This window comes from Molothrus aeneus, chromosome 7, assembly GCF_037042795.1.
Source record: "Molothrus aeneus isolate 106 chromosome 7, BPBGC_Maene_1.0, whole genome shotgun sequence".
NCBI lineage: Eukaryota > Metazoa > Chordata > Aves > Passeriformes > Icteridae > Molothrus > Molothrus aeneus.
In genome coordinates this window covers 18,928,800-18,943,225 of record NC_089652.1, presented here as the reverse complement: position 1 = coordinate 18,943,225, position 14,426 = coordinate 18,928,800, and the positions used below count along the sequence as shown (strand labels likewise).

Genomic DNA, 14,426 nt, shown 5'->3' with positions numbered 1-14,426 from the left:
TATTTTCAGGTATATGTTCAAAACATACTTCAAGACATCAGCAAAAATACTGACCTGTAATTAACATCACCCACCATGCAGAAGCATGAACACTCACAGTACTACTGCCCTTTTATTCTTAAGGGATAAGGATGTTACAGTGCCTTCTGTGGACCACTGTAGGCATAATTTTAGCAAAAGAAAGAGTGATCCAACCTCTCCTCCCCATCTGACTGGAGATAAAGCAGGATTTCTCCTTCAAATAGCTCACACCAGAGGCAGGGGAGTACCATGAATCCCTTGGACGGTTAAAGCAGGCTTTGTGGAGCCTACTTCCTGCAGCCAACTTAACAGAGACAGAACAGACCATGCTACTTGGGAGGCAGCAGCACACCTTACCAACATCTGACAAACTGGGATGCCTTTTATCTGGCACAAATTTAACACAACTGATCCACTTTGGGGTAACTAAGCACCAGCTAACCACATGGAAAATACTTTAAAACTGAATACATCTATCGATGGACTTAAGAAAGGACTCAGAACCAGATCAGGCTTACTTCCATCAGTAAGAAAACACAAACAGTCCAAACGAGACCACTGCCCTAGCTGGACACTGCCAAGGCCCTGACAAGTCTGCAGGTGCATGGGAGTATCCGCCACACGCACCACACTCCCCACCCAGACTGCTGCTTTAGCGAGCTGTCTCAGTGACAACTTCAGCACTGCTCAAAGCAACTGAATAAAAACACACCAGTAAGGAGTTTCACCAGCAGCAGTTCACTGAAGAACAAACAGGCTGAACTGGAAGCTGCCCTCCTCACCCTGCCTGTGCCCAGCGGGCAGGGCCAACACTCACCACATGCCCCCAGAGCTGGCAGCCAGGTCCCTCTCAGCTCCTGCACTGCCACAGTAAATATGAACATGATAAAGTCTAACCTCGGGAAAACTCCTAAATACAAGGTAGCAAATAGCAAAACAAATAACTGAGTCCATGGGGCAGGTTTGGGTCTAACTGTTAAAATAAAATCAGTCTAGTCTCTAATGAAACCCTTTCCATCCCTAATAGATAGTCATGCTACCTATTTTGGCAGTTCCCTGAAACATTGAGTCACTGCTTTCATCTACTGCTTTCACACAACAAAATGTTGTTCTGTGAGTACGACATACTAACAAGATTATTTACCAAATGAGAAAACTCCACTAAAAATGGCTTCTTTTTTGGAAATAAGCTCTTCCACTCACTATCTCTGTAATGTTGATACAACGAACCAAATACATTCCATGACTCAGTGGATGTAACAAAAAGCATTCGTAACAACCTGTCTTAACTTAAACCTGAAAAATCATGAGCAATTTCATTGAAGACTGAAAAAACACTAAAAACATCTGTTATTTCCCAAAAATTTCTCATCTAAACTATTACCCACAAGAATCTTAAAACTGGATTTCACCTTTTCTCAAGTGGTAACTGTGGTCAGTGAGAACTTTGACACCTCAGATAAACAAGCATTCCTCTCCAGCCTTCCTAGACACAGGTGCCTGTGACTGGGAAATCCTAAGTGCACAAAGCATTTGCCCTTGCTGCCAGCACTAAGCAGGAGAGCTCCCACATGGAGATGTGCTGCAGGACAAGGGAGGAGACTCCTGGGCACATCCTTGGATCAGTCTCACTGAGCACATCCCCAGCTGAGCGTGGGAGGTCAAACATGGTCAAACATCCAGAAGGATCCTGCTCCTACAGCACCCACCCACTCCCTGCACCTAAAGACTGCCCTCCTGCCAGCAATACCAAAAGCATGCACAAATGAAAACTGAGCAGGAGGAGCACTGCTTAGAGAAGCACAGGGGAAGCAGAGAAGCAGGATGGTAATGGAGGTCACCCGTGCAGTCCAGCACCAGTCAGGAAGGGAACCTGGTAGTAGGAGAAGGCAGGCTGAGTGTTCTGGTGGTGTAGGAGAGAGCACATATCCCATCCAGGGACACCAGGGAGGATGGCATACTACCAAATTCTGCAACTTCTGATAGTCACTGGTATTGCTGCCTCATTGCTTGCTTCCCTTAGAAAGATGGGATTTCAAAGCCACAAGAACAACACACAAAAAATAGTAAAAATAGCTGAAAATTTTCCTTTTTTTTTTTTGTTTGAACAAACTTGAAGAGAAAGATTTAAGGGAAACAGCAGGAAGGTGGTGTCAGACACTGGCAGAGACTGGTGCCTGTTGTTTGCACTTCTCTGGAAGAAAAAAACAAGTGAAAGGCTCAGAGAACAGCATGTTGTGATTTAGCCAAGAGAACAAATCAGGTCAACTAGCAATCACACAACATGGGGGGAAGAAAAGCCAAACCTCGCCACTATTAGGGTAATTCAGTGGGGATTTCATTGTCACAGCTTCACTATTTCATACCCAAATTATGATCGATGTTGCAAGTATAAGAAACAGGGAGAAAATACAAGAAACACAATATTAATGTATAATCTAATACACAACTGGGCTGTTGTGAACTTTACACATTTCTGTTCTTCTGCTTAAAAACAAACAGTACCAAAACCTGAAACTCATGATGTGGCAAAGCTAGCATGATTAATCCAAATGCCAATCTTTGTACCATCTGCAATCATCATCAGGTTTAACAAAATTACATATTTGAAAAAATGAAACAAGTTTTTAAGAGGTATGTAATAATTAACAATAGGAATTTAGAACATTTTTACTAAAAGACAGCTGAAATCTTTGCATAAGTTTAGCTTGTTTATGAGACTGCTTTGTAAATGCAGGGTCCTAACAGCAACATTAGTATTCCTAATGACTAAACAGTTCACTGAGAAAATTGTTTGTGTATACATAAAAATGTGTAATTTCAGGACATATAAAACTGCTGCTTCCTTAATAGTAACCACTTGCATGTTCTGGATATGGTAGCATGTATCAAGCAAGCAACTGAGAAAAAATCTTGTATGGATGCAGAATACAAAATACCACCTAACAAGGAAGACCAACATGACATTTGCTTTTCAGTTTGAATACTGGTGTAACTCCTCTTAAGCATTATTTGTATCACAATCATTTAATAACAATCACAATTTGATTACAAAGAGGTAATATGCAATATGATTGTATAAGTAAATTCAATAAGCAATGAACTTCAGAAAAGCAAACTGTGGCCATAACATGCACAGCAGAAAGTACTTTTTAACTCTCATTTAAAAATTCTAAACCTGCATCTTCAGGAATTACTTCTACTTGAATCCTACTTGTAACTTTAAAATACTAAAATCCCACTCCTCATAATGAGACCCTTCATAAGACTAAGAACACAAGTACTATAAGAAGAATTACTCCACTTTATTCAAAGTTAGAGCTTGTGGAGAGCTTACAAGAGAGCCTCTTACCAAAGTGTGACTAAAACTACTAAACTAAACCATGACACTAATTTAATAGTCAAGAAGCTTCTAAAACATGTATCAAAGACACAGCAAGCACTTCCAAACAGCCACCACCTCAAGAAATAACTGAATTGCCAAAAAAACCCTGAAAAAAACCAAAGAAAAACCCTAGTAATACCAATAAAACCACTCTTTATAATCGCTGCTACCACGGTTAAAATAAAAAAAACGTACTTTGTAAAAATAATCACACTCCCTAGACCACCACCACTCTTGACTATTCTACAGATGTTAAAGTGATTAGTATTGATAATGTGTGGATTTTCTTTTCGATTGCTTTATAATGAAAATATCAACTTCCTTAAGGACACTACTTTTCTCATCACCTTTACTTAGAATACTCTAAGAAATAGAAAAGGCTTCAACATCCTTGAGAAGCAAAGTAGTTACCAAGAGGGGATTAGGATACACACTAAAATTGGCTAAAGTACTGTTGCAAAATTAAGGACAAAACTGTGGAACCTATAAGAACATAGCATTAACTAGAAGAAAAAACAGTATTTACCAAATACAGTCAAGCAGTGTACAGGTTGGATTAGTCTAAGCCCCAGGAGTGAAAAAAAGAAGTATTACAAATCCTACTTGTAGCATCATCTGAGTTTGTCACCATAGAATCAAGAGGCCAAAGAGTTCCATGGTGGAGAACAGAAATGGAAACACACCTGCTGGTCAATCTACATGGTCCCACTGTGGAAAGACTAGGATCTAAATGATACTGTTTCAGATTTGCAGGACTTGTGAAACTCATATATTTATTTCTAAGATTACTTTCCCATTTCTTGCCCTTCAGCATATAGTTCAGAAGTTTGTTTACTTATTAAAAAAAAAAAAAAGCAATCCACCAAAAGTTATAGCTGCAAGACACAGTGTTTGAAGTATCTACACATCTTTCAATTCAAGGTAGTTACAAAATAAAATAGCTAAAAGTCTAAAAAATAAAATAGCTAAAAGATTTTTCTAAAAGCATCAGGATTTCCTTTATTCCTCAAAAAAAAGGCTATTTTTCTCTTATTGGTATAGATCTATTAGAAGTCCATAGAAATGGAATCTAGTACTCCTCAACCCCCCAAATAACTATGGTCAGGCTTCATTTCCTGTAAAAGGCACTCTGGAGTTTCTTACCATCATTCCCATCTCTTAAAATACAAAGTTCAGACTGCTTTGTTCTTAAGGACATTATAAAGAAAGCATTGCAGCCTTAAGTTTCCACCTACTTAAAACTGCAGATTTGATGAGGTGAGATACATTGCCTAATGCTCCTGCTGCCACCTCTCAGCAAGCAGAGGTGGTCCTAGGGAATACCAACCTTCTCCGTGATGTCCAGTTTCACATAAAAGCTCCAGTAAATGAACTTTCCCACTCCAAAGTGACCAGATTCCTGTTGCAGCTGTGTAGTCACTCAACAATCACTAGCTGTCTCTCTAAATCCTTGGAGGACAGTAGTCAGCTTCAGAGCCTTTCCAGCTAAAGCTACTGAGCACAAGGCAGGCAATTTCTCTTATTTGTGCTTTTTAAAAATATACTTCAACACCAAATGTTTAATTGAAGCTCGGAGCAATAAGAGTCTATGGTGAGGTTTAAAGTTTATGATCTATTAAATTCATAAAAGACAAAAATATTCAAACATTATAAACTTGAATGCTCTGCTGGCAGACAGACCATCACATCACTGGAAGCTGTGGGTGAGCTGCCTGAATTGGAGTTCTGAAGCATTTGATCAGCTTTCACCAGCAACTGCCATTTTTGTTTGCTCACCCACTTCAGCGGTTGGTTTACTCAGAACTGCTGAAGAGCAACCAACAACTTTTTCAGAAAGCAGGAAAGCCTGGCTTTCTCTTCCAAATTATGAACATGAAGGACTGGTGACTGGATTTGATCTATTAACTCCAAATTTCGCAAGGCACGGTGACCAGAAGCAATTTACTCATTTCACAAACTACAAACAATTCTCCTTTTTCTAGTTCAAATGCAAAGCACATTTGGATATATTTGTTTCTTATTATGTACGTAGCACAATTAGAATTCACTTTATTTAACTAACAAAGTTAGCTAAAAGCTGTCTAAAGCATGGGGAATTACATTTCTTAATCATAAAGAACCTAAGCAGTGTAACTCCTTAAACAAATGCATATAGATGTGTCCCCTCCTGCCTAGCAAGAGGTACGATCAAATTAGACCAATTAGAATCAACATTGCACTAGAAAAAATAATTAAGCACAAATGCAAAATAAAATTAAAAACAATTATTTAATCAGGGTTTCCTGCTCACTGATTTAAGTCATGATTAATCATACAGTCACTGATTTCAGTCAATCCCTCAGTCCCAGTCTTCCCCCAGCATCTTCAGCATGTCCAGCTTCACTTAAGACCTTCTGCTCCCTTCTTCCAGGACTAAATTTGAGGTGAATTAAAGCTTACAAGCAGTCATGTTCCTGCCACCTACCACATCCTCCCCAGGAAAAGCCTAGGTGCCAAGATTTTTCTGCTAGTATATCCCATTGCTCTGCTCAGGAATGAGAGAAAGGAGTAAGACCTCCAGAGAGAAGATGCCTGGGAAGGAAGCAGACCCTTACTTCCTACGCCAAACAAAGCATCTCAATAAGGATGGAGTTAGGATCATGGGAAATGGAGGATCCAAAATACCTTCTGATGCTCACTAATGCTTCCCTATTCCTAGAGAACTTTGTCCTTAAGTGCTGAACAAAAAGTGCAGTACTTGTTATTTTCAGCAAATATTAGAAGTTTTCCACTTGCAACACCTGAAAAACTGCGTTATATTATGGTGGCCAGCTTCTGTTTAACTGCTCTCCAACGATCATAACTGAAGTACTGGCATTCTCAACAGAAACCCTGACCACTCTTCTTCCTCTACCCACCTTCCACTAAGAGCAATTTGGCAACCCAAATCTGCCTTTTCCTCTTTTATAACTGAAACACACCAAGCCAAACAGAAAGAAGTTCATAAAGCTTTTCTTCCTCCCACTTGTGTGCTTTCATGCTTTTTAGCTACAATTCAAGAACTACTCTACTGCATAAAACAATTTACTAACTTCAATATTTTTTCTTGTGAAAAAAAACCCAGCATGGAAGTAAAAAATTTAGTATGGGAGCAAATGGATTGGGAGCAAGTACTACTTCAAAACACAACCTTATACCACGAACACAAAAAGCAAAAAGGACTATTTAAGCCTGTCATATTTCCATAATATCAATTCTTAAGGTAGCAAAATTCTATAGAACTAACTTTGCTCATGATGCACATATATATGGTAGTGTTTCCAAGCAGTCACAACAATATTTTGCAATCATTTAGGATTATCAGGCTCTAAGAAAATCCAGAGAAATGTCAATACTAACTGCAGACTACAGTTATTACCAACAAGCAAGTTTACTTCAGCTTGGTGGAGAAAAAAAATTACTTGCTGAAAGAAAAAGCAAACAAGAAAAAACATAGAGGGGAAGAAAAAAGAATGAGAGAACTAACAAGTTTTTTACTTGAATGGAGATAATAAATATAAACATCCTGTCCCTATGTCAATTCCCTCTCTCGATTTAAAATAGAATAGGTTAATGGGAAATTCCATTCCAGGAAGAATAAAGCAGAACTAAAACAAAACAGTTGGCCAAGAACTAATTTACACTATTTGCTACAGCACTTGCATTTTAGAAAACCGGATTCAAAAAAGGATTTGTATTAAAAAAGGTTTCCTTTCCCATTTCTCATTTGGACATGCTACAAGATCTCCAAAGAATTTGGCATAAGCATCAGCTTACTATGAGAATCACATCTTCAACAAAACCAGCAATAATATCACAAGCTAGAATTTGTGTGTATCACTGGCACAACATTAATCTCAGACAACACCTTCTCATGCTACAGCCAGCCTAAATAACCTTTTATGATTGCTGTGTTCATTCTGAGTAAAAATAAACCATCATTTTTAAATACAAAAAGTGTTCCTGTTCTTCTCTGCCCCCATATAAACTGACCAAATCAATAAAATTTTAAATCTACAGTTGAATGATAAAAGCCAACAAACTTACTGAGAACTTCCTGTTAAAGCAAATAAAGTAGCTGATATTTTGCACCACATGCAAACAACAGAAAACAACAACCCTGGAAGTTTTAATGAGATTCAGGTTGCTTTCATGTTCATGGACTAATATATTGTATGTAGCATACAGATACAACCTGGCATCTAGAAGCGTTTTCTAGACTGGAAACTTAAGGAGGAAATAAACTGTACCTTTGTGCTCAGACACACAACTGCCATCACATTTTAGGTAACAATAAATACAAACAATACACATTTATCAAATTTTATTTAAAAAGTCACCAACAAAATTTGCTACCCATACAACATAACTTCTTCAAAGACTATCAAATACATGGCCTAAATTTATTGACCATCATATTACCATTTACCATTCTGCCATCATATATAAATTTGGAATGAAATTTGCATTTCTGTTAATTCAAAGTTCTATTTGGAATTCTATTTTGCTTTTAGAAGAGTATTGAAAGTCAACAGCACACACAAAAAATAACTTACAAAGCATTATGCTTAATTACCAGACACTGCAGCACCACCCAGTGAGCCAACCATGTCCTGGGCTGCACCAAAAGCAGCATGTCTCTAACGTGAAGGGAGGGCATTCTGCCCCTCTACTCCAGTCTGCTGAGACCCCACCTGGAGGCCAATGAGGGACACGGACAGCTGGCAGAACCCAGACAAAGGCCATGAAGATGATCAGAGGGCTGGAGCATCTCTGCTACGGAGACAGGCTAAGAGAGTTGGGGTTGCTCAGCCTGGAGAAGAGAAGGCTCTGGGGAGACCATACAGCACCTTCATACCTAAAGGGGGCCTATAAAAAGTTGGACAGAGACTTTTTACAGGAGCATGAAGGGACGGGTGAAGGGACAACAGCTTTAAATGGATACAGGGTAGATTTAGATTTGATATTAGGAATAATTTATTTACTTGGGGGTGGTGAAACTCTGGAACAGGCTGCTCTCCAGTAGCTGTGGAGTTGCACCTGCCACATGCCTGGAAGTGTTCAAGGCCAAGTTGAATGGGGCTACCTGGTCTAGTAGGAGGTGTCCTTGCCCATGGCAGGGGGTTGGAACTAGATGATCTTTACAGTCCCTTCCAACGCAAGGCAATCTGTGGAACCTCTTCTGACTCTGCCCTGTCAGCATTGGCCTGAATATTCTCCATTTACAAAACAGCACTTTGCAGGTATGTGCTTTAATATTTTTAGTTACACGCATGAAGCAGACAAAAGTAAAGAAATTTCAAGCAGGAAATTGTGTGACTGCAATTATGTGAGCTATGGCACAAGATTTAGTCACACAACCACACATACAGTATGTAAAATAATACCTCGTAACAGTCCTCCTAAATTCCTGACAACATCTACTGCAGAGCTCTTAAGTGACCACATATACCACACATAAGTTATGGGAATATAAAACAACTGACAGAATGACAGACATTTACCAGCTACACTAAAATGCAAATAAGAGATAGTTCTTCTACAGTAAAAGTGTACAGCTGCAACTGTATTCAAGTCCGTCCCAGTCTTTTTATTTCAAAACCTCAAAACATAAATTCAAATCAATACAGTGAAGCCATGAAGCCACTCTAGATCAAGATATAGAAGATAGCATCCAATGGAAAATGTTGCTGCAATGTTACAGCGCATCTTAAAAGATTAAAATATTTTTAAAATATTATTTCCACTAATTTCACCCACCTTTTCCAAGTAGTCTCTTGATACTGACAAGACATTGCCATTTTTTTAAAAACATGTTTGTGCAATCGTTATATATGCCAGAGCTTTCCTTTTCTGCTTTTTTCTTATTAGAGATTCCAAAAATATTTTTAGAACTTCCTAAATCAAGATATGGAGAGCTTCTGTTCTGAATAAACCAGAATCTTCAAATGCCCATATGAGACATGTGAGCTGATACCAGACCTTCATAGGTGAGGTCAGATCAACCAGAGCACACGTGGTACACTCTGTGAAGGTCTACACTTCCAAAGGCAATAGGGACATAACTCTCACCAAAGCCAACCAAAGGGATTTTAATCCACACACAAGAAGGCCAGGCTGGGAAAGAAGCTCTGCACAAGTGCCAGAAGCCCTGTATCAGTAAATATTACCCACTCAAAACTGGCACCAGCAGCAATGCAGCTGTGATCCAGTACGGGCCAGCAGCCTTGTGCACTGCTCCAGAACTCACAGGCTCCATTAACATCACCAGGTATCACAAGTTTAGAATTGATAATGGCCCAGGCTCCCATAAACACACTGCACTGCAAATATTCCTTGTTTAATAGTTTGAGCTGGCATCAATCTTTCACATATATAAGCCAATGTCTATGAACATACTAATGTATTTTTATTTCAGGGCCTATTGATTTCTGGCAAGATATTTCTTTGTAAAACATATATACATAAAGTAAGATCCCTTGATAACATCCCACAAGCATGAATGCAAAACATGAACCGAAGCATGGCAGCTTATGCTCATTTTCAAAGACAGCTACCTAGCGAGGACATACAATTTAAACACAACCCAGGAACACCATGCAAATACAACACATTATAGTACCGAGCAAACACCAAGGTTTTGATTACTTTTAACCCATAATCTGTATTAGAGGATGCAAATTACAGTACCCAGAAAAATCCAACAGCGTGAGTTGTAAGAAAGAAAAACGTAAATAGCATAATCACCATATTAAAAATGAGCTTCACAAAACATATTTCTCTTGTCTCAACAGAGCTACTCAAGGACCACCATTTTTTGTTAAAATAAATAGATATATAATTTATATTGCAATAATAATTTCAAATTTGTATGGCAGGTATTTGAAATACATCCAAAAATATCCTACATATACATATTACCTGCATGCATATTCATAAAAAGAGTTGCAACAGTGAAGAAACCTGCTCTCAATAAACTTAAAACTATGAATTTGGCTGCTGCTGGTGGTTTTTCTAACAGCTTTGCCTTCCCAGAGAAGACGAGCACAAAATGCCTGCCACTTTACTCAGCATCTTTAACATATACCATAATTCCTTCCCAGGTATTTTCTAGAGCATTTCATGTCAATCTACCTGCAGGAGCGTGTGCAAAAGTGACACAGAGTGATACAAGTCTGACAACTACTGGTGTGGAAAATGGAGAAACCAGACTGCATTATACATTTTCAGGATGTCGAGTCCCTGCTACCAAGTCCCTACATTGCTTATCAACCAAATAAATAAAAAAAAAAAAAAAACAAGAAAACCAAAAAAAAACAAGCAAGCAAGCAACCACAGGAAGACCTAAAAAACAAAGACTCTCCATCTTCGCAACTATTTCTATTTTAAGTTAGCAAGTTTCCTGCTTGGGCGATGACGTTTTGCAGATGCTACAAGAAATGCTACATGGTATTCATTAATCTGGGGCAAATCAATTAAAATTATACAACTGCTCGGTATGCAAGTATCTGTGCATAAAAGTTCTCCTCCGCCACTAACTGGCGTTCAGCAAGTAGTTATTTTAGCTAAAAGCGCCGAGCAACTCACTAGCTGTATAACTGCTACATCTTGTGGCAACACAACACAAGGAGGAAAAGCAGACAATACCCGAAAGGGAACAGCGAAGGGACTTGTTTGCTCATAACCTTCATACAGATATTCCCTGCAAACACCCACAACACCCTGCTGTCGCTGTCGGTGTAACACAAGAGGGGAGGAGCAGGGGAGGGAGGAGAAAAATATTATCATCGAAGGCGTGATGGAGGACAGGAGAAAGTTGCAGTCATTCCGTGGCGGCCGCAAGGCGCCCTGTCACTTCTGGCCGCAAAACCGGCCGCCCCCAAGGGCGCTTGTCCCACGGGGACGAACCTCCGGCCCCTCTCTTCCCACCTCCATGATGCCAAAAGTGCCCAACTCCCTCCAGCAACAGCGGCTGCATCCTCCGGCGCAGCACTTCTACTTAGCCGCTGGCGGAGGGGAGCCTATTTCGGGGAGGACGCGGCGAGCGGCCGCCCGAGGAGACGCGAGCGGCTGCGGCAGGCGAACGATCCGGGAACGGAGGGAGCACGGCGGGTCCCCCTCCGCGGCCCGGCGCGGGGGGTAACAACGAGGCGCCACCGCGCTGACGAGCGGGCGGGGGCGGCGGGGCCCCGCTCGCCCAGCGACCGAGGTTCCGCTCACCACCACCGGGCCCAGCGCTGACCCCGCGCCGCCGCCGGGGGCACCGGCCTCTCCCGCCGCCGCTTCCCAGCGGCCCGGGACCGGCCTCCGGCGGCGGTGGCTGGGCCCCTCCCCAAGGGCCGGGCCCCCCGCGCAGCCCCGCGGCGCGCTGGTTACCTTCCTTGGGCGGCTTGCCGGGCGGCGCGCCGTGCAGCTGGGAGGCCGCCGCCGCCGCGGAGCAGCCCTGCAGGCTCGGTGGGGACGTGGAGAGCCGGGACCAAGATGGCGGCCCCTCCAAACTTCCACTGCTACTTTGGACACTCATCAAGCTACTTTCCTGGAGCCCGGCAGCCGCCGGGGGCGGCGGGGAAGGCGGCGCGGCGGGGGGACACCCAGCGCCGCGCTCATGGCCGGGGGGCCGGCCCAACACCGGCGCGGGGAGGCCGCCGGCTGGGAGCGAGCTCCGGAGGCAGGCGGGGCGCGGGAGAGACGGGGCGCGGGGCCAGCGCAACCTGCCCGCACCTCTGCACTGCGTCGCCGCCGCCGAGCAGCCGCCTGTGTCTGAGGCCAACCTTCCCCGCCGCCGCCGCCGCTGCCGCCGGGGAGGGGAGGGGAGGGCGCAGGCGGGGAGGGGTCATGCGCAAACACGATCGCGAGCCGAGCGAGCGCCGCGCTCCGCCGGCGCCCAGCCGAGCCCCGCCGAGCCGGAGCCGCCCAGGGGCGGCCGGCGGGAGCGGCGCCAGCCGCGCACGCACCTGCCCCCGGCCCTGCTGCGCCGCGCGGCCCGAGCGCGCCGGCTGCTCCCGCCTCCGACCCCGGGCCGGCTCGCAGCCGCCCGCCGGCTGACCCCTCTCCCCGTGCATGCCCGTCCGGCGGCGATACCTCCCCGCCTTGCCCAAGCGCGCACCTTCCGCGCCTCGGGCGGCCCTCCGTTGGCCGCCCCGGCCCGGCCGGAGCTAGCTCCCCTGAGGCCGCGCCGTTCCCCTCCGTCTCGGTTTCCTCGGCGGCGCGGTCCGCCCGTGCCGCTTCGCCTTCCCCCGCGCCCCGCCGCCACGGCCATGGTGGTGTCGGGGCGGGGCGGCGGGGGCGGGAGCGGCGGCGGAGACAGTACGCGCGGCTGCCGCGGCCGGGGCCGGGGCCGCGCCGCCCGGCACCTCCCCAGCGTGCGGCCGCGCGGGGCGAGCCCAGCCCGCCGCTGCGAGAGTGCGGGCGGCAGCGGCGGGGCTGAGCGGGCTCTTCCCTGCCCGGTCCAGGTGAACGTTGTGCAGGCAGCATCTCCGGGCGCTCTTGGGCGCCTGCCGCGTCTCAGCGTTCTTCTCCCGGACAGGACGGTGTGCTAGCAGAGACTCGGGGGCACTCGGGAGAAGCTGATGACCCGAGGGACAGAGAAGGCTTTGGCCGCCAGCCGCAACCCGCTTCGCTGAGGAGCGGGATCTCCCACCGGGTGAACTGGAAGTCGGGCACGAGTCATTTACCAGGCCCACCGCCTCACCCGCTACAACCACCAGGCTGGGGCTCCCAGGTGGGCACCAGCGCCGACCTGGCAAATTTCAAAACGTCCCTCTCTGCCTTGAGTTTAGAGACTAAAGTGCAAACTTAGCCGAATTTTTCAGTTATTCCATCCTTAAAATTAACATAATCATGACTGAGAATGGAAGATATATGGAAAGTCACTTCTGAAACAAAGCCTTTTAATTTACCAGTGCAACTGGTAAATATATTTCATATATATTTATATATATAACAGGGATAAAAATTACTATGATTACTTACAAAAAATCACGAGTTGCAGATATATTGCACTTTGTGTATAAGAAGAATTATCTTCATCATTCAGGCATGGCGCTTATTTTGTGGTTGCTGTGTGGAGACATCCTGTCCATCTACTAACCTACTTTCTCCTTATTTGAGAATGACAGGCATAGATTACTAATGTTGGATTGCAGCTCTCTGCACAACACACATATTACTAATTCTGTCTCTTCCTTTTAAAGTGACATCTGTGAAATTATCTAAGATCTTCACCTCCCACAAGTATACAGCATAGCTGGAAGTTTCCTTGCAGTTTGGTATTAACTTAAAGTAAAAATTAGTATGTTTACTTGATAAACAAGTCACTTCCAGGGCATATATCTAGTAAGAGCTAATATATATATGGATAGATATAGATAGATTTTTTTTTTTTTTGCAGAGAGGTGATCTGATATTTCAACAAGGACTTGCTTTTAAGGACTTGATCCTAAAGACTTTATGTAAGCAAATTACATCAGGAAATTTCCAATACTTGGGAGTGAAGTAAAACAGTGCTAGTTCACTCTGACTGCATTAATACTTAGCAGCTGGTATAGAATATTCTTGCTAGGTAAAAACTAAAACATTCTCATAATCCCACAATCCATATGATAGCATAAATGAACATGCACCTGGCTTCCTGATGCTGCAGCATGCTGCTTCTAAAATCTGCCAAGTAAAAAGCCGTAACTGAAAGAAATTGTCTCTTCATTTATAGCCCCTTGCATCCACTTAATACAAACCCATGCTATCCTTACAAAACCATACATAAGCAAGCATTCTTTCTTCCAGTTTTGCTTACAAACTGTTGCTTACAAATCATTCCACTGACATGGCTGGGACTTGTTCAAATAAAGCATTATTTGCTTTGATTAGGTGAACAGGACATCATGAAGAAGATCCCATTCATTACTTCCTCTATCAGACATGCAGATTAAATATTATAAAAATGCTGAAGTGTCTTTTATATTTTCATTAACACTATGAAAAATAATCAGATCTTTGCCATCTC

At 43.6% G+C, this 14,426-nt stretch overlaps 1 protein-coding gene across 3 annotated transcripts in view; it reads right to left on the bottom strand.

Annotated features, from left to right (window-relative positions):
• The window catches only part of TLK1 (tousled like kinase 1), a 68,529-nt gene extending 55,839 nt beyond the window's left edge, over positions 1–12,690 (bottom strand). The window contains exon 1 of one of the 3 annotated variants that reach the window (XM_066553249.1): positions 12,531–12,690. Coding sequence is in view for 1 of the 3 variants with exons in the window: in XM_066553248.1 (XP_066409345.1) it covers positions 11,801–11,948 (148 nt within the window). In the remaining 2 variants the exon portion in view is untranslated. Of the gene's footprint in view, positions 1–11,071; positions 11,092–11,800; positions 12,069–12,530 lie in introns of those variants that run through there. The other 2 variants (XM_066553248.1, XM_066553250.1) reach the window with 2 other exon arrangements.
• Positions 12,691–14,426: the final 1,736 nt, after the last annotated feature.